This window comes from Rhea americana, unplaced genomic scaffold, assembly GCF_003343005.1.
Source record: "Rhea americana isolate MKP2758 unplaced genomic scaffold, rheAme1 scaffold_77, whole genome shotgun sequence".
Classification (NCBI taxonomy): Eukaryota; Metazoa; Chordata; class Aves; order Rheiformes; family Rheidae; genus Rhea; species Rhea americana.
The window spans coordinates 705926-727533 of NW_028186945.1; the positions used below are offsets into that span (position 1 = coordinate 705926).

Here is a 21608-nt window from a genome sequence, read left to right on the forward strand (position 1 = left end):
AGCATTCCTACTTTTCAGCCTTTTCACTTTAAGAACTGTGCTGAAGTCTCTGCTGCCTTATTTCCTCACTTCTTTTTCTAGAAATGAGCAGAGAGCTGCTTTCACCTGTGTTCCCTGTTGTGCCAGTGCTCTGCTTGTGGATACTTCTTAATGACCACATGATTTAGAACCAGTTGTCCAGGCACTCTTTCCTTCTCCTCACTTCCGTACCTCACCCTGGGGGAGAAAGGTGGGGGGAAGGCTAGAAAATAGCCTCTTGTTACCTAAATGAATAAAAGTACTTCTCCTGGGAATATTTAAGGGCATGAGTTGTCTGAGGAGGACTTGCTCAAAATCAGGGGGAAATGATTGTTTGTGAAGTTGAAGCAGGTGGTAGAGAGATTTGGAGTGGGTTTGAGATAAACCTGCCATTGTGTACCTAACACATGCAACCTGTACAGGTGGTTAACCAAAGGGCTGATTTTTGGCCARTGTTTATCTAGTTACAAACATGAAATAGGCTAACTGAGAGTAAGTAGGAAACTATAAAACAGGTAGATAGACCAATCATCCAGATTAGAGACCTGATCTGTGCAAACTGCTTTCCCRGGCTCTGGATAGGATGTTCCTGTATACAGGAATACAGGACAGTAGTCCTGTATACCAACTGAATACAGGACTGAGGACTTAGCTCTGCAGAGTTTTACTGCATTTTTTTTTCCTCCTGAAGATTTTAGCTTAGTGCTCCACAGGATTAAATCTCCTAGGTAATCAGACCTGTGAATTTTTACAACAGTTCTGAATGTCAATCAAGCCTTTTGTAAAACTGAAACATGTTCAGTATTATAAAAATAGACTCACAATCCCTTGTGTGCTCCTTAGTCCAGCATTATTTATTTGTATCTTAAAATAAATTACTTTCTAAATTCAAAACTACAGTATAAAAGGAAACATACTTTATGTTCACAATACAAATATTAGATATTTTAGTTTAAATAAAGCCTCTTATATTTACTACATGGTGAGATTGGATACTTTTTCTCCCTCTCCCAAACCTTCCACCTGGCAATACGGATGCAGATAACAGACAACCTTTCTGTAAGGGAAGTTCTGAGTTTTATTGTATTGCCTGGTAGAACATGCACTTTACCTCCTCAGCATATATCAATAGTTTTCCTGAAAGAAGATCGGTAATTCTACGTACAGGGAGAGATTCATGAGATTGCACGCTTCATGCAGCATTTTATTGCCTCTCTATTTCTTTCTTTTTTTTTTTTTTTTTTTGTAGCATTTAGTGATTAATGGGAGCCTTAATTTGCATGCTCACTTTTACGCTCATTACAATGTGTTATGTGCCAGTAGGAGTCTTAAAGTTCAATGAAAATCTCATGCATACTAATGTGAATGCAAATGAGTGCTGATGAAAGAATGCTGGGGTCTCAAGGTATGAAATGTCCAGTTAGCGAGCTAAATTCCTTTTAGACAAAGATAGCATTATAATAAGTACAGAATGGGGGAAGTACCATCCAGATAAAATTAGAAGCAGCAGCATAATTAGACAGCTTGAAATGGAGGCAATCTATTCGTTTTTCTGAGGCTTTTTTGGGAGAGCCGGGGAAGCATGTTTAGGGTGCAGTCAGTCCATACATGTTACCTCCTCTACTTTATCAGATTCAAACCATCTTGGCTAACAATGTGTGAGAGCATTTTGCTTTGTTAGTGCGGTGGAAGGGAGTGTTAGTATGGAAATTTTTCTAGCTATAGCTGTCACTGGACACTTCTTAATTGAGTACGTGTGTGTGTGTGTGTATCTGGTGTTCAAATAACATGTAATGAAGCACCTACTTATATTGTTTCCAYCAGTAAATGTTTAATTGTGATATAAGTCTTTTTATTAATTAAAAATTATGTTGACTAAGGGTATAAAGGAGAGTGCAAAGAAAGGGGGGAGGGATAAGACTTTTCCAGTGCAAAATTGTAAACATTACTATGTATTTTAAAAGAGAATRCAAAATAGGTCTTACAACTTTAAATGGAAGGATTTTAAATCTCATTTAGTTAATTGGATTTTGTTAAAATCAGTGCTAAATCAATGAGAAATCACTGATTATACTTTTTTGTATACTTATTCTTCCTTTAATTGTTTCTGTAGATTTCTCTTATGTCTAAGTTTTAAGACATTAGTTTCTGGTGTTTTGAACAATGTGTGGGATGCTCAAAGTACTCTTGATTCCTCAGAAAATTTGGAAGTTTATTATAGTTTTCTATCTGAAATAAAACAACCTGAAAACTGTTGGGGATTAAATATATTAGAATCTCTCAATTCTTCACCCCAAAGATTGAGGAGTAATTAGGTGCATGATTAAAATTCTTTTTTAATTTTGTAAGATTGATAAAACTCTCTGAAACTAAAGTGTAATATACTGAAATGCACTTGGTTCAGAGCATGTTTTTGTTTATGCTTTCATTCTTGTAAAATATCTTGAGGAGTACTTTATGTAGATTATTTCAGAAATGGTTTTGCACAGAGGGATAATATATATTAAAGCTAACTAACTTCATTTTTTGTTTATACTTTTAGCAAATTTTAGTCAGTTTTGATACCATATTTCTTCAGCTACCTTTCAGCACTGAAGGAATCTTTCATTAATTCATGATTTCCTAATGGGCCTGTTACAGATGTTAAAATGAATTCACCTGTAGCAATTTTGAAAAAGGTACCCTATCTTTGTGTCCACAGGTTATTTTTAGAGTTAAACTGAGAAGGCAACACATATCAAACCACACATTCAAATGTTTGTTATAGCTGGAAAGAAAAATAGCATGGATTTACTATCTATGTATTTAAATAGGTACAATGTGATAAGGGAATCTTTGATATAGAAATCTTCCTAAGTTGAGCATTGTTTTGTTGTTTATGAATGTTGATACTGATTGAGGTCTATTAATGAATGAAAATACGTTGGAACATGTTCACATGTTCTGTTCTCGAAGCTTGTTTCACTGTAATACCCTTTGCTGTTCTATTTGTGGCTTGCTGAACTGAGGCAGATAATTAAATGATAAAATCTTTGATTAGAAGTATTCCGTTCATCTGAAAATGATTAATCAAATAACTGACTAAAAGTCTTATCTGTCAATGAAAAAGAATCTACTGTAATGTTTATATTTCCACAGTATTTTCTAATTGCAACTTAATTTTGTAGGTTTTCAATTTTAATTCATTTAAGAATGATTAATTGTGATAAGATGAAGTTAAAATASTGTGAAAATACTATCATTTTAAGAAAATGCTAGAAGTTCTTAGGTGTGAGAGTTGAGACAGTGGTGCTGTAACAAACACTTTCATGTGATAGAGAAATGATGACTGGAAGGAGGGAGAAGGTGATTCTTTGAAAATAATCCCTCAGATTTTGAGGATTTAAAACTTTAATTTTTCACAAAACATATTAATCTTTCTTCTTCCATCCTTCTCTAGCTGCATCTTTTATTGGTTAGTGTCTAGTATACATATTATACTTAAGATATTTTTACCTCTCATATGCTATTAGAACTTTTGCTAAATATGGACAAAGATAATTTCTGAAAGAAGGAAAAATGTGAACTATGATCTTCTCTAATAACAGTAATCCTGTCTTTAATCTGGTCCTTGTACAATGCGTGTTTGCAAGTCTGTCAGCTAAGTGCAAATCTCAGTCATTGTGCCGTTTCAGGTTGTGATCTTGCCAGATTCTGCATTGGGAAAGTGCTATAAAATTAAAGTATGTGAAAGGAATAGAGGTGCATTGAAAATGTTTTGCAAATCTAAAAATAAATATGACTTTCTGTTGAATTCTGTAGTTATCTTAATGGGCTGTTTTGCTTTTCTTTAATATCAAACTTTCTCCAAAAGCTTGATGTTGACTACTCAGTACTTGGTCACTTCTCTGCAGTGGCAAATTTGTGTCTAATTTTTGTTAGACTCAAAAGACGTCTGAGAAAAGCTGATAGGGAGTGCTGTTTGTAAGCACGTATGTGTCAATTTTAAGAAAATATGTTTTAGAATTTTATTTAAAAGAAAACAACTTCAAAAAGTATCATCTGATGCAAAATCAAGACCTTGTTTCATATTGTTACAGACATTTCACCATTAACCTTGAGTTAATTAACTTTGCAGTCATGGCTAAACTCTAAGCAATGTAATGCCATTTTACCTACCTTAATCTCCTGCTCATGTTAATTGGAAGCTATTCCTCCTAAAACCAGTTTCATAATACTGCTGAAGTAGAATGGTGCTAATGTTTCACCCTGTGTGTAGTCATGTTTTCGGTAGTGATGAGCAATTATGACTCTGTGCAACTCTATGTTCTGGACTTCCCTCCTCCTCCTGCTCCAATTCCCCTCAAAACACAGTATAAATAGTACTAGGAAATTAAAATCTGGAAGCATTCCTTCTTAAAGTGTTTTTGAAACTTTACAGACAACTACGAACCAGACCAGGAATTTGACTGGGTGATAATGAAAATGTCATTTTTGCTCTAATCTTCCTGCACAGTAACAAATGTCTTAACTATCCAAACATACAAAAGAACATTTTGCCATATCTCTGTGCTTGGAGCTGGCTTTCCTTATGTTTGTCCTTCTGTTCATTACTGGCCACTTGCATTCTGCTATTCATTCATTTGAAAAATAGCAGAAGAGACAAAYGTCTTCAAAATACGCAAACAGGCACCTACTGATTCTGTGCATTGAAAAGTCATGAAAAAATGTTTCAGTAGTGGTACTTTTAAAGAATGATGAGTATTGACCTATTCACAATCAGGGAATTTGTTTGTCTAATAACATCAGCAATACAGTTGGAGCTATCTGTAATAATTTATTGACTGAATGAGGCAAGATTTGACACAGTGGCATTTCTCTGTCTGTGATGGGATCCCTTTGGATTGCTRCAACCAGTCATTTCCAAAATAACAGGCAGTGTTTGAGGTTGGAGTGGGCATAAAGCTATTGATTTTTGATTCATAATGGAAATCCTGAGTTACAGGACAATCAGGGTTGCCACTGCCTTAGGCAAAGTAATTCCTCTGCTGTCCCTTCCAACATGAATTTAGTATGATAGAGGAGCCTTCCCTTCTTTCCTCAATTAGGGCACCTCCCCSTTAATGCAGTGGGTCTGCCTCTTTCAGGTTTTGGGCTGTATCTTGCACGCCTGGGAAAGAAACCTATCCAGCACTAACATAAATTAGACTTTATTATAACAATAAATTTTTAGGCTTTAACAGCCTAAAGGCGTAGAGAGGAATCCTTTCTCTCCAGAGTGGTTTCCAGCTTTTCTTATCCTTACTACTTGTCCTGTCATTTTCTCGGGGTGAAACTAAGCCTTGCACAGCAAGCTCAACAAAAGGCCCTGGCATCACTTAAGCCTTGCTGAAGCCTTATTTTGAGCCTGAGTGGTATGCAGGCTGTGCTCAAGCTCTCATAACAGAGGCGAATTCTTTCTTCTGTGAAGACTGACTGTTGACAAGGGAAATAATATCCTGGGGCTTTGTACTTGGGGAGTGTAATATTATGGCTTGCCAGGCTTTGCATTTCATTACGAATTTGTTATAATTTTGAGTTATAATACTGTTTGTCATCTTTGAAATAATCCATCTGATTTTTACTTCTTTTGCAGCTTGGATAAGAAAAAAAAGAAATGATCCACCCACTATTGAGGTGAGAGATKAAGAGTCTTTAAACTTTCAATTGTTGAAGTTAAACTGAACTACAGCAATTCATTTATAATAGACTTACTTGTCCAGTAATTTTTCACTTTTAGGAGAGAAATTTAGTATGTTGCTTGCCTCATTTGTGAAACTATATACAGACTAGATATCTAGTCTTAGAAAAAGATAAAAGATGGAAATCTAAACTCCAGTGTTGTTTGTCTTTTTTTTTTTTTTTTTTTTTTTCCCTCCTCCTGTATGGAAATCTATGTGAAATTAGATTCTGGAAGATTACTATGGTCATTCAAGAGATTCTTTAATTAAATCAATTCTGAAATTACTGCTGTGAATTTTTAAAGCAGGTGCTCTCTGCATTGATACATTTTGTTCATGGTGGTTGAGATTAAAATGTAGTTTTTCAAATCTGGTTGCCGGCATATTCATCACTACAGCAAAATTAGTTACGTTAACGTTTTATAGTGTTAATGAGATGGAGTTGTAGCCGTGACTTTTTCCGTAAGTGGTTTCTAATGGAATAAAACAGTGGAAGTCTTTCATGCTGATGACTTTGTAAAGAATGGAATGAGTTTGTTGGTCTGTGTAYGTGTGTACCACACATGGACACACACACGCACACACCCCTTGCCCTTGGTTTGTATTGCAAGTCACATAAAGCCAACTAAGAATGATTGAGCAGGTAAAGTACAGAAAATTCAAACTGACACCCAAGAGGGCAGATATTTGACTTGAATCAATAGGAATAACTGCATTGAATTCAGCGAAGCTACGCTGGCTTTCTCTAGCCAAGGATTTGGTCACTTCGATCTTCTGAAATATACTGGTTGTGAAAAGTTGTCCAACCTGCCTGTGTGTTAAGATGACCCATTCAGGAAGCCTGTCAGCTTATGTTTACAAGCCATAACTCACAGAAATGAGCTCGCATACAACTTACAGCTTTTCATCTGTTTCTGTCTACCTCTCTTTCCCACTTTYCATGGAGGTTATAAAGATTATAAGAGCTATAATATACCTTAGAATGCAAGAAAATCAAGTTAAATTTATTCTATAAGCTTTTCAATACCCCCAAATTAATGTATTTTTCTTTCTATTAACCTTCAAAGAAGTATTGAGCGTATTTGTTTTCCTTATCCTAGTTATTTGGACAGAATTGATTCTTCAGGATGTGTTCTRTCTCAGTTTGAACTGATGTCATTTTAAGTATCTCTAGCCCATCCTAATTGTATACATATAACTTTTATTGTTGTACTGTATCTCTTGTGATACTTGGAGGTAAAGGATGTTACCTGTCTTTTGCCATATTATTTCCACGAGCCAGCAAGCCATGATAATTTTGTACTAAGTAGAATTTGTCTCAGATAACTTAGGCAGCCAGGTTTTTGGAATTGCTGCAATAAAACTTATTCCAGCACTGGATGTGTCAGTTCCCTTTCAAAATGGGGAGCAAGGGGTCACYGCAGGTGAGAGAATTCTGGATCAATTGTGTTCTGAATACTTAACCTTCCAGAAAAAGCAGTTTATGGAGAATAAAAAATTATTGGGAGTAATGGTGCATTCAGAGTTACAGGACTGCTTATATCTTCAGCTTCCAGAGGTAATGGATCTAAAAAATTATTTAGCAGCTAGATACTTTACCTGCAGGGTTGTGCATTGACCTTATCAGAGCAGAAGTAATATACCAGGAATCTGAAAAGTAGTTATCTTTTCTTTCAAATATTGACTAAAGTTGTTCCTTTTCCCATAAAAGAAAAGCTAGTTAAAATCTATGTATGTAAAAAATTTTGCTARTATTTTGACAATAACACAACAAACATCTTAATAGTGTAGTTGCAATTATCTTATTCTGTATTAATATGGAGTGATATTCATGATCTATCTTTTCTTCCAATTTAAAATCCTTGTGCCACAACTGTGTTCTTACAGATGTAATTATACTAGTGAAGTACAGGTAGAATACTGTTTGGTCCCTATATATTGTACTGATTGTCTTTGTGTTTTAGCTACATCGACTTTACTGGATGATATTGTGTATTATATTCCTTTTTTGACAGTAATGCTGATATGGTAAACTGCTGTTTGACAGCTGTGGAACCAGGGAGTATTTGACATCATATTTCATGTTGAAACCCTGTAAAACAAATCTTTCACATATTTCTCATTAGACTAAACAATTGCTGAAAAAGGATATAAAGCCCACAAATTTTGCATTTGGTGCTTTAATGACATTTTACTGTCAACATTAGATTGTAACACCACAAGACAACTTTACAGTTCCTAAAGCATAAATTTTTCTGGAGCTTTGCCTATATTCRTCTCTGTCCTGCTGTATCACTTTTYTTGACTGTTGCTTTTTTCTCCCCCCTTCTTCTGTCCCTTGCCTGTCATATCTTTTTCTTTTTTTTTTTCCTTTTTTTAATATCAAATCTGGCATATGTTAAACTTCATTAAAATTTCTGTTTTCTCATTCTGCTTTATTTGCCTACCATTGCCCTTTAGTATATCATGATTGTATTTTATATTTGTCAATCTTTCTTTCTATTCAGCTTCAGCTATTGGATAGTAGCGGTTGCCAAACAGCTTGAACTCTCAGCTGAATGAACTCTATGATCAAACTTTGAATTAAAAATCTTGCAAATATATTATGGCTTCACAGAGCAGCTAGACACGTCTCACTAACAGTATCAATGACCGCATTTTGGGAACCAGTGACTTAGTGAATAGTATAGCCAACAAAATATATCAGAATCACYATGACATATCTGCCACTTAAGTAAGAACAAGTATGATTTGTCATCATGTGCACTGGTCACTACAGTTAGGTCATCACACCAGCTAAATCTTTTGGCAGTGATCTTTAGACATAATAATGTTTTGTAATCAGGCCTTTTTTCTTTCTAAAAATAGCTAACTGATCTCTTTCATTATAAAATTTTAATTTTCTTATAAAGAGCGTTAGTTGACATCTATATCTTTAGATTCTAGTTTTTCTTATGGTAGAATAATGCAGGGCTGACTTCACAAGAGAACTTATTCCATTTTAAGGGTTTCACATACTTAAAGTTCCATTCCTTTTTCCCACTCTTTTTCTCCGTTTTTGGAGGATGGGCACTTAGAGCAATACTTTTGTGTGTTGGGCTAGTCATAAACCAAAAATGTAGGTTATTTCTAATCTGACCAGTAATGTAAGGAATGTTAGTGGTTGGAAGTTTGGGGTTTTAAAAGCCAGCCTCTGGGATACTGAAACAGTTGGTTGCCTTTTGGTTTATTACAGCTTGAAGTATGCCAAGTCTTGTTCTCAACTCAGTTATGATGAGGGTGATAACTTTGCAAATGAATGCAGATCAAGTTGTTTCTTATCTTGTGCTTGAATATATTCAATTCCTATGTTAATAAGAGAGCTCATTTCAATAGAGAATTTTGGATCACATCATCACCTGAGGTGAGTGTCCGTGCGTGCATATACATATGTGTACATGTACTGTTTTAACAGTAAGGTGAGAATCTGAGCTTATGTATGTATCTCTTTACATTGCTATATTATTCTATCATCTGTCCCTTTACATATATTGTGTATGGTAATATATGTTGGGCTGAGGATAATTTGCCAGTATAGTTACTCGTATATAGCTGTAAACTATATTTTAATCAATTTAACAAGTGATGAATAACTAAATACAACAGAATATTATTTTTTTTTAAATTACATATATAGAAAACTAGATGTATGTTCTGTTTTGTAGCCAAATAGAAAATAGACTCTTATCATGAGACCTTCCTGTTTTAAAGTAATGAAAATATTTTAGAGGTTAAAAATATGAAAACATTATTGAATCAAATGCTATTCTGTGGAAGTAGATTTGATAACTTGGATTTTTAACATTTCAGTTGCAAAACAGTGAAAAAATATTTGGGGGTGAGTGGACTCCTCCTGAGGACTCCTTTTTGGGATCATGTTGCCCTTCCATTACTGAACAGAGACTCCYGAAATTTAAAAGATGTTAAACACCATAACACCTGCAGAAACAATGTGGTGCATCTTTCTAACTGACATACTTTCTTACTGGTCCTTACTTTATGACTTTCAAGCAAAGTTCTGTTGACAAGAGCTCCTCAAGACTTCTAAGCACTTTGGTGATCATTCAACTTTGCAATGTATCCACAAGCTTTGCTGTGTGCTACGTGTCCTATATTGATGCTGGGTTATATTCCTTTTCTAAAAGTTTTATTTTACTTAAAGTTTGAGTGTTATGTAAGTATATTAAATATTACAGAAATGTTTATCTTCTGCTGTTGCAGCTCCGAGTTGAAATAGTGGATGGATGCATAAGACACTTGTAAACTGTCTCTCATCAGTTTTTTAGCCAGCTTTTCCCACACCTAGTTAGTAGGAGTTTTATGATCAAAATTTGCGTAGATAACTTGTAGCTAAGATATACTGTCTTCAGCTTCTAAACATGTAGTTTAAGAACTAGGTGGCATATTTTTAAGGATATAGCAAACCTTAAAAAYTGTCAGGCATCTAGTGAGTTTTTAAAAATCTCTGTACAAAACCTCATATTTATTTATTAATTTAGTATTACTGATTTCAGTAAGCATCAGATTTTTAGGGACTTTTAAGGAATTACCCTGTCTGTAATACAGGGTACTTGGATATATTCATTTTTTTTCCTGTAACAGACCTTGTAGCTACACACTACTTCTGACAATGTCCTACAGTTCTAAGAATATTTGAATAACTTGGCATTGTTCATGTCCTTGTCTGTAAAATGGACAGAAATAATATTACAGTCAGTCTTGGGGTGTTGCAGTGTGTGTGTGTGTGTGGGGGGGGGGGAAAAACAACAAAAACAACAACAACAAAAAACCAAGGTTCTCATGGCAATGCCTACAGAAACTGGTGTGAAGACTAATGTGGTTCGTTCCTGAACTTGCCAATGTGATATCCTTCAATTCCCAGGCATGTATCCGTAGTCAGACTATGAATATGTATTTTTATACTAGAAGTAACTTTACTGTAAGCTAAATGCTGCTTCCTCTGTCATCCATATGAYGCTAGAAGCCTAGGTGTACTCTCAGTTTAAATTGAAACCTCACTGTTGCTTTGTTAGGCATGTGTATGTATGTTAATATTTTATGGAAGTAGAATTGCATGTTCCTTTTAACTAATGTCAAGAGCCTGAAAGTAGTTTTGAGTAGAAAATATCACAATAAATGATTATTTTTCTCATGCATTATGTACTTGATACCCAGTAATAAAACTAAATGGCTTCTGAATTACACAGTTGGATAAAAGGTGAAATGTTAAAGAAGAAACTTTTGTGACAGCTCCTGTCTTCTTTCAAACTATTTTTAGCATTTCCATAATTATCTGTTTTGACAACCTCCTTGTCAAGGGAAGTGAAAAATGTACTTCAGCGAGTTGTAATAAGCATAAAGTTTCAATAATTGTTTTTGCCCCCCTTCCCAAAAGAGAATAATTGTATTGAAATTATTCTGTTTAGTTGCGACAATGCATACCTACTTTTTCCATTTATTTGATTATAAATATTATTTATTTGAAAGATTATGTGATCAAAGTTATCTTCAGTCATGGAAATTATTTTACACACAGTTCACATTCCTTTAACCAGAATGGGATGCAATTTATAAAAATTGTTTGACAATGTTTGGGTTGCACATTATGCTGATATAGTTAGCTTTAGTTTAGTTTTTAAATGGGAACTCTGACATGGAGATTGTATRTTCTTTCATAAAGAAGAGGGCTTTAGCAAATGAGTATTTTATTACTGAAGCCACAAAAAGCTGCAAAATATGATTTAGAGTTTGGAAATGCTTTTAAAAGGCATAGGGATAAACAGCTCTTCTGAGCAAAAATATTTTCTACCATTATTGTCCAGTATCACAACGAGGATTGAAAATTCAGGGCRTATTTAAATGTCTTTACATGCACCAAATAGCATTTTGCATAGTAAAGTGTGCTTGGCTTTAGAGAGGATTATTACTCAGTGTGAAAGGGCATTAAAATTGGACAGTATAAAGAGTTGAGCTGCAAAAGTCTATAAACAGAAGGGAGTGGTCAGAGAAGTCACTTTAAAAAGAGCTGGAGGAAGCCAGCCTCCTTTACTTTCTTCTGGTCACTTTAGCTTTGTCCTCAGAGTTCATGCAGAGCTGCTCGTCAGCCTGCCCAGGGCCAAGCTGTGCCCTTCCTTGTGGGGTGCCCATGCACCAGTGGGCAGCTGCTGCCCAGCTGCAGCTCCGGGCTCTAGGGGAGGGAGCGCAGGGAGTGTGGCTGCCTCCACTAGTTCACTGGCAGCACAACTGAAAATATCTGTTGTATCATGAAAACAACTCTGAAGGAAACTTAGACCAACTATGATTGTTGCCGCGGTTTACAGTCAGTGTCTGTGCCTCTTTCTCTTCCTTTTGCCTTCTCACTGGAACATATTCTTGCCAAATACATGAGAGCTACGTTGTAGTGCCCTAGAGACTACTTTAAGTCTTGGTAAATTGTGTAGCTCAGAAGCAGCAATATAGTAATTCAGTAACAGTTACCATGGCTTTTCTGTAGATTTGAGTTCAACTAGAGTTATTGTAATTATCTAACTGATTTAGCCTGATGGTAAATGTAGTACTAGCACTGCATTTAAAACGAAATATTAGGGTGTTGTCAAAGCATGACTGTACATATGTTTGTAACTAATGTWAGTGTAGCTTAACACTTGCACATTAAATGTGAAGTACTTTGCACCTTCATTAATTACAGTTTTTGTGCAGTTACTGATTGACACCGGAGCATCTCTCATTTAAAGGGTTAGGAACCTGAAATAAGCATTGTTTTCATGATGAATAAGCAAGCCTTGACCCACTGACTCTATTAGACAATCCTTAGGAATTACCTTTCACTTGCAAGAGAATGATAGTCAGATTTTTCTGCTTTTAAAAACGTGTGTCGTACCATTGGAGGTCTATATCTGCATGTTTAGGCAATTGCTGCATGTTAAACCAAAGTAACTGTTCTAAAATAGCAGTTGCTTTAGTTTAATARTTTGTTTGGGTGATTTATCTGATTTATGTTGAAAGGTTAAAGAAAGCTCTTCTACAATACCTACAGACAATGAAAGATACCAGGAAACTGTAACGTATCCAAAAAAGATCATTCAGATCTGTTTGCTTTTGGAATATGCAAGGTGCTTTCTCCTGAAAAATCACACTGAAGGCACAGAATACAGTCTGTATTTTAATGCTGCAACAAAACAGAGATATTTGCTCTAAAATAAAATCTGAATAAAACCAATCTTACACTGATTGGACTAATGTTGATTGCTGACTGAATGAAATAATTAAGCGAGAGTGTTTGTTATAAAATCAGCAGTCGGCTGGCCCGCAGTTTGATTTTAAATAAGTTTCTTAGCAAAGCCAGATCTATCCTTCTAATTTAAACTGCTCCTCTGATTTTGCTGTGCACTGATGCAACCCTCCATTTACCACTTCAGGTTTTCCTCACTACTGAGCTCATGCTCGGATGCTGAGGTGACATTACCTGCCTTGGGTAAGAAAATTCAGAGCTTCCCAATGACCAGGTCCTCTGTCTCATAGTCTTTAAAAGTAATGTAATATCCTGTAGTTTCATCTTGCCTAGTTACCTCATGGAAGAGGGAAATGAAGTTTAATTAGCCAGTTTGGCAATATTCTAAGAACAAATGCTTTGCTGTAATTTGTAGCACTTTCCTCGATTTTTAGTTAGTCAGTAAAAATATTCTGACATTGTTATTACATGACAATTTACAATGAACTTTGTGAATATTAACTCAGGTTTGATTTTTTTTCCCTTTCTACTTGCCAATTTATTAATTTTAAAGGTTAAAAAAGGATTTCTGCTRACTTGCATGTGTGCATACTTAACAGTAGTTCAAGAAGTTCACTCATAATTAAACAAAATATAAAAACTTACACTAAAATACAAGTCTTTATGAACATGTGTGTGCACAATTCAAACAAATAACGTTTAGTCTGCCCAGATGTTTTGCACTTCTGGCATCAAATAATATTCAGCTAGCCCTGTTCAAATCAAGAGAAACCATGAATATTTCTGAATATCCACTTAAGAGAATTTAAGAAGTTGGAACAGTTTCACAAGAGTACAGAAAACTTGAAACAAAGTACAAACGCATCTGAAATGAAGTATGACATCTTTACTCAAAATTAATAATACATAAAGTCCTTTAGTTATGAGTTTGGGTATAGGGCCTTTAGAAAATCATCTAGAAAGAACAAAAACAAAACAAGCAAATACCAGTCTGTTAACCTTTATGCAATCCCTCTTGAGTGTTGTTACGTTGGTATTGTGTGTCTAGCTACTTGCATTCTTAGGAGTACTTGTTATAGGTCTTGTTTGCCCTTTGCTTTCAGGGGATTCAAAATGTTTCATGAAAGGCAGGTGGCATTGTATCTTACAGGTTACCTTGAAGACCTAGAGGGAAACACTAAGGAAGTAATAGGAAAGCAAAGAGGATTTCTTAAGCTACAAGAACAACCCTAAGAATTTTGGGGGTCAGTAGTCCTATAGGATAGAAAGGTTTAAGTACAAGCCTGTGGAAAAGAATAGCAACAAACATTTCTTGCTAARGACTAGTCACTACTAAGCAAGACCCCAGCTAGAAAAACTAGCAAATATAGAGAAATTTCTGTCATATTTATGACTTTTTTTCTATCAGAATGAACAGAGATTTCTATTATGTTTGCATTTTTTTTTATTATTCTATAAGGCTGCTAGTTGATTAGGAAAATGGGAAGCAGCAACAGTGTAAGATCCTTTAAGAGTGAAAGAATGCTCCACTCCACACCTTCAGCYTACAAAGCAGATCTTCCATGCAGTCCAGTAGCCATTGAAAGTCCTTCTATTTGAAACTGATTTCTAGATTTTCTTCTTCTATGGAGCAGAAGTGAATACAGTTTCCAAACAGAGAATGGCTTGGTGATGCACCTCAGCTGCTAGAAGGAAGCGGGAACCTTAAAAAATAGAGAATTTGCAAGAGTTTAGAAGAAAAGTGGAAATCACAGAAGGTCCTTTGCTTGCTCAGATGTAGCAGATGAACACTGAGGGTTTGAATGCCAGTAACAAGAGAAAGTCTGATCTGTTTTGCAGCAATATACTTGGGAGGCAGCAGCGTGTCTTGGGCTCTGTTGCCTGTGTGAACAGGCTGCGTTTTCATTCTTTGCTCATATAGCTGCTACCATTACTAAGATGTCAGAATATGTGGAAGAAACCAGTTTCTGGATGAAAAGCAGCTGCCTCGAACTCCACATAGCCACATTGGCATTTCCTCAGTAATAACATTAAACTCTTCAAGAAAACCTTAGAGATCATTTTCCTAAACCCTACCTTCCTAAGGAGGGAAGGTTTTATCACCAAAACTACACAACTAGCCATCTGCAATGACTAAAATTCCTTTTTACATCCCACTTAAAGTGCAGAAATCATTGTTGTATCTAGATCTGCCCATACTGTGTCTGTCTTGTTCCAAATGTTGGGAGTTAAGGTGAACCTCTAAATTTTGAGGTTTCAAATGGTGTAAAAGATGACTGGATGTCTTCCAGCATACTCCATTCTTTTTTATTTTTTTGCAGAATAATCTTAATCCCTAGATTTCTCTTTCAATTAAAATGAGAAAGGACATTTCTGATATTCTTTGCGCGTCATGTGGCCTCCTGAGAACTGCAAGTTCAAAGAATTTATATCATTTATTTGTAAACACAACAGAGTCCTAGAGTGTATTGGAAGGATAAAGCCAACACTGTGAAAACTAGTTATCTGGTAGATGTAATATTCTCTGTGTGTTAGGTGGATGTTRTATTTCCCTTAAAGGTCATGTTCATATATTTCTTAAGAAAGCTTCAGTGGTGTATTTACTTGGGCAGTTGATAATTAAGCTAGCCATTGTATAAAATATGTCAGTTCATCTTGGTGGAGGGGAGAAGATAACCTGGCAATGTAGTTCAGAGTAAAAAACAAATGAACTCTTCCTCACTTGTGCATAGGTGAGCTGGAAGAAAGCAGGGCAGGGCTGTAGCTGCCACACAGACTCGCAGCCTGCATGTCCTCCTGGGAGGAAGGGCCTGGCGGTGTTGACTTCCCTACCGCTGTTCAGCAGGTGACAGGCAGCCCTGCAGAGCCAGGAGGGAGAGGGACCTTTCTAACATTCACTGTATTTAATTGTACCGGGCAACGCATGTAGAGACTGACACCAAATTTGGAAAGAGTGGTTTTAAAGATCCTATATGTTTCTAGTCCATCTTAAAGACAATTCCTCCTATAATATGCCTGCAATWGTTTAATTATAATTTGCATTATGTTTAATTATCCTATTCAAAWTTGGAATTACTTCCATTTTTCCTATAATGGCAGGCAACCTTCAGTCTGGTAACTACTTAAAACTGCAGTGGTTATGGTAATTGAAGCAATAGTATTTATAAATGCAGTAAGTGGTTAAAAAAATGGATGTCCTAGTGAGATTCTATCAAGTAAACTATTTGCCAGTGACATACTAAAGAAAAAGGACTCAGTGCCCCGTGAGGCACTTTCGCAGAACAAACTCATCAGTAGGGCACGAAACTAAGAAAACTGATCTATTTGACCCAMTTTCTATAACGTGCCAGTTGACAAAAGATTCCTGATTCATATTTGGTTTAGAGTTTGAATACAAACCCTTATTTCAGTGTACATATTAATGGTGTAAATTCTATGCATGAACTGGATGCATGCAGTTTATTTCACTTGAAAATTTTTGTCCTGATGTGATTGTATAGATTCTGAACAACTTATATATTTTATCAGTATTGGCTGATGATGATCACTTCTCCTCATACTTTTTTCAAGACCAAAATATTTATTTTACTAGATCAAAACTATACTTTGGGCAGTGAAAGCTCATAAAATAGTCTTAGCTGAATCTGAAAACCAGATGATAATTATGTATCAGAATATAAAATGGACTTTTAAAGCTTTTGGAATTTAATTACAGCTATTATCTGACTGTATAAGGTAACTGTGTTAATGCAATCCCTGGAAAAGATTTCAAATTAGTAAGTAGCTGTTTGCAGTAAGTGAATTACATTTTTTTTTTTTAATAAATCATTTGATGCTATTCATATTGCGGTCTTCAGATATCACAAAGGTATATGCCCTTCTTTCTTAGTAGTGGAGTATTGCAAGTACTATAGGAGTAATTCCCTTGAAATCAGTTAAGGTTATGGTAGATTTATACAGGCACATGGTAAATGAGGACAGAATTGAAAGATGTAATAATGAATTTATGCTATATTGACTGTTTAAAATTTGACCTTCTGATATCTCACAACGTTTTTATTTGAGTATGAGAATTTCCTTCCCCCACCCCTTCCTTACAAACTTGTTTATCTGCTATTTGTGTATTTTCAGACTATAAGTATGTAGAGTATTTTGCCTGTTCTGTATATCTGTGAATTTAAATATAGAGGCAATTATAAATGAAGAAAAAGATCATTTTCATGATGCTTACGAGCTTTACTTTAAATACTTTWTAGTATGTTCTTAAATGTTATACATGCTTATTATGTCAACTCATGCTGATATTGCATGTATTTTAATACGTTCCCTAAAATAATTCCACAGTCGTCTGCTCAGTACACCAGAGAGGTATACTGGTCTAGTTTTTCCCTATCTCTGACATGTATTTGTAACCTGGAGATAGCTGTCCAGCCTTTTTATGTATCACGATTCTAAATGTGGGTACCAGCAGCTCCCTCACAACATGGTGTTGGTTAAAACTCAGTTGTATTTGGGTTCAAAGTATTAAAAAAAGTTCGTATCACTTTTCTTCTTTTCCTTCTAATAATCTTCAATATCTGCCCCTCCTAAAGCATAGAGATACTTTATTAGCTCTATCTGCAGCATCTTTCCACTAGGAAACATAGGCTAACAGATGAAGGACAAACCTCTGTATTTTTTGTGGCTTTTTTTTTTCTTTTATTTGTATTTACTTTGGGAGTTCTTTGTGTTTTCCTCTAAGCAAGATAGCAGGGTCTACTAATAGCTGTTTTTCTGCTATTCCAGCAGGCAAGTCAGTATTTGCACTTGTTTCAATTCACAGCCTCAGTATTTCTCTGTGGAAGTGGCTAAATTGCACTTCACTAGGTCACCTTTATTAGTAAATTCCAGGTAAACCTGTACCCAACTGTATTTCAATACAGAGTTTCATTAAGTAGAGTTAGCAATTTGTAGAAGCCCACTCTGAATACAGATCATAGTTTCTTTTCCTTTGGCTTTCCGATAGAAACATGCATCAGACAGTTGTTTCAGTTTAGCAGGGATAAAGGTAAATCTCCATCCTCTGCTGGGTCGCTTTTGTTTGAATTTCTTTTGTTTATACAGAGGCAATAGGCATGACTATATACCCTTTATAAATACTTTACAATTATTTAGCTAATATGTATAGTAGATACTTAAGAGTTAACATACAGCTAGCCTAAACATTAATATGCTTAGCATCCTCATGGTGGACACCTGATGGCTGCTGGCCAGMCAGTCACCAGTTGAGGATTTGTTGGCCTCCCTTGCTTCTTGGAACATACTGGTCCTTGCCCTTCCCAAGTTGTCCTCTGAATCTTTGGGTTTTGTGTGTGTGGCTTTTTCTTTTTTCTTTTTCTTTTTTTTTTTTCCTTTCCCCTTGGAGTTTTATACCCTTTTTGATAGTGTTTTTTTCTCTTCAGTTACTGGTACAATCTCTGTAATTTTGGCTTTAATGGCTTTTTATTATTTTTTTTATTTTGCATGCCTCTGGCTTATGTATGGTCTTACAGCTCAAGTGTTGCTTTTTTTTTCAGTAAAGCAGAGCCAAGGTTGCACACCTGTGCTGCCCAAAACTGGGCCCCTGGTCATGGTTATCTAAACTCATGGGTATAGTGAGTTGTAGGGTATAAATAGCAGAAAATTCTACAYGGAAAACAATGTAAAATGTAACCTGATTTTTAATGCACTTTCATATGTGACAATAACTGYATTTAATCATTTTTCCCTTTTGATCCAATAGAATAGTGAAACTGGGACACCACAGTGCAGTTTTGTTTTGACAGTATGATCAGAACATTAAGAGCATTTTAAACTAGGGCTAAAATTGAAGCTGTACAAAACCAGTTAATCTTGCATTATTTATTTTACCTGCTTACCTTAAAACATGGAGTGTAAAGTCAAGAAAAACAAGAATTGCTTGTTTTATTCTAATATTGTACACTGTATTTATTTCCATTTTATCTAATTATCTTTTTCTACTGTGTTTCTTTTATTAGGAGATTCTCAAGAATGAAAATTATAGAGAAGAAATGAAACAGAAAATCAGAGATGTATCTGAAAAGGACAAGCTCCTTCAGGCCAAGGAGTATAAGGAGGGACTTGTTGCTGAACCAGTTCATACTCATGTTAAGGGCCATGCATCAGCCCCTTACTATGGAAAGAAAGAGCCTTCACAAGATCCAACAAGCACTGCAAATACTTTTCAGCCAGGTTCCTGGATGCCACCAGGCAGCAGTAGCAGTCATAATAAATAATTGTAATGTACAGGTATTGCCAATGGATAAATATTTTAATAGACAATATAAACAATCACTATATATATATATACACCTGTGTGTACAATAAAATAATATTAAAGCTATGTTTATTTTTGCAGAATTGTTAAAAAAAAAAACTTAATTACGACAAACCACTTAAATGTTTGGATTTAGTGAAAGAGAGGATATAATACTAATGAAAAAGTTTTTTTAAAAACAGTTGCTGTTTTTCAGTTATTCTTTAAATCACTTTGTTAGAGGCTTTCTAGCTAAATGAATAGCTTTCTTAAAATAATTATTTTTGACTTTTTTCATGAAGACATAATTGTACTTTTGATATAATGAGTTTTAGTTGATTAATACACTTAACTTAGGCTTTTGGTCAATATAGTTCTTTGTTTAGAATTCCTGTTAATTCCCTCCACAGTGCCACTATATCAAAGCTGTTAGCTTTTCTCTGGTAATTGGATGGTCAAGTTGATCTCATTAACAGGAAATACCTTAACACTACAGTGACTACGCTTGTCAGTAAATTTAGGGACATAGTCTTGTAACTTACGCTAATGGAGGAGTCAACTTTTTCGATTATTTACTAGCCAGACAACTCTAAGCAGAAAATACAGTCAGAGTTAAACCATATATAAGTACTGTAATAGGGTTTAGAAGCACTTAGTAAAGCTAATGAAAAGTAATGAAAGTGTTCTTTTTGGCACAAGATCCTGTCAGTTACTTCCAAAAGGAGTACACTTGCTCTTTTCCTTTCTCAGCCATAGACGCAGAGTTGTGCCACCTACCAAAGAAGCTAAAATCTCACTTTTAGTCTAAGGATTAATTAGCTTTTATTTCTGAGTGATTGCGAGGACTTTTATACATTTTTTGTTAGATATATTTGGCTAAAGTTTATATATACACAGATTATTTGCTTAGAGATGATGCTTGAGAATTTCAAATCAGAAAAAAACCACACATTTTTTGAAAAAGTATCAAATTTATTTACGCAGTGTAATCAGTTCTGTTCCCTGTGTTTTAAGTCATGTAGATATCAAAGGTAACAACATTCAAAGATAAACACTGGAGATTAAWTGTGTATCATAAAATTTGTAAATATTACATTCTAATAATGCTTGCTTTGTCCAATAAAATTGGAAAAGGATCAACAGTTAGTGCCTGCATATAAATATTTCATATTTATCTCTTATTTCCGTTAAACTACCTGCTTTGAATCCTGCTAGTATCAATCACTGCTGTAGGTCTTCTCATTTGAACAATACATCTCTGTCCTTTTTTTTAAACAAATAATGAATGAAGGACTAGATACTGGAAAGCCTAACTATATGCTGCTGTTTAGAGACAGGCTGAGTCTGACAACCTAATGACTGCCTCCTTATAACTGGACTAATAAAAATGAAGCTTTGAAAAAAAAAATCCTAATTTCTGTTGGAAATTAATTTCAAATAAGGTTATATGACTTTTGCATATTTACGACACAAACCAAGTTTGGACGTTCTTATAATGCCAACTTTTTGCAGCCTGGAAAGCAGCAGAGTTCCAAGAGCAATGAGAACCCCTCAACCCTCCACCCCCCACCCCTCCCCACCAAACTCAGAAGGTCTGAAATCACATGTAGCTAGAAGGTTAGAAAGTAAGAGGGATTATCACCAACGTGAATGTCCTCATCATATACTGTTCCATAACCATCTTTTATAGGCCACTAATACACAGGACACTAAGCAAAGTAGGTCTTTGGTCTGACCCCATTTATGGCTGTTCTTTTAGGCATAAGAAGTTTCTGAAGACAGAAACAGGTTATAGCTAGAGTGTTCAGGTGATAATTAAAGAAAACAATAACAAAAATGTAGTAGCATATTCTGTTGGATATGAATTGCCTGAGACATTTTAAGGTGTCAAGAACAACCCCCATCTTCCTGGAGTTTGGAGTGAATCTAAAAAAAATATTGTTGATGGCTGGTAGCTCAGGAAACAGAAAAAATCAAAGTTTAGTTTCTTTGTGCAGACAAACCTCACCATGAAATAAGCTACAACAGCCTCTGTGGGAGCAAAGGTCATCATTACTGAATCTGTGTGAATGTCTTTACTTCATCTGGGGCCATATAAAGTGTCCTTAAAGGAAAATCAGTAAGATATGCTAGCAAACTACAAGGATCTGTAGCTATTTYCTCACCACAGGTATGCCACAGGTATGCCAAAACTTGCCTTTTTGTAATCCAGTTTACCATGAATTACAAGCACAACATGGACTACTGCTGCAGAAAGTTTCTACAGTAGTGGAAACAGAGTGGCTTGCCATGCTAGGCACCAGAGATCACAGCATTAAGGAGTCAG

General features: G+C 35.3%; 1 protein-coding gene across 3 annotated transcripts in view; it reads left to right on the forward strand.

Annotated features, from left to right (window-relative positions):
- NDUFAF2 (NADH:ubiquinone oxidoreductase complex assembly factor 2) overlaps positions 1 to 20422 on the forward strand; it is a 65867-nt gene extending 45445 nt beyond the window's left edge. For all 3 annotated transcript variants that reach the window (XM_085322399.1, XM_085322401.1, XM_085322400.1), the window contains 2 exons: positions 5633 to 5673; positions 19005 to 20422. In XM_085322399.1, coding sequence (XP_085178525.1) covers positions 5633 to 5673; positions 19005 to 19262 — 299 coding nt within the window. In that variant the 3' untranslated portion in view covers positions 19263 to 20422. The remainder of the gene's footprint in view (positions 1 to 5632; positions 5674 to 19004) is intronic.
- Positions 20423 to 21608: the final 1186 nt, after the last annotated feature.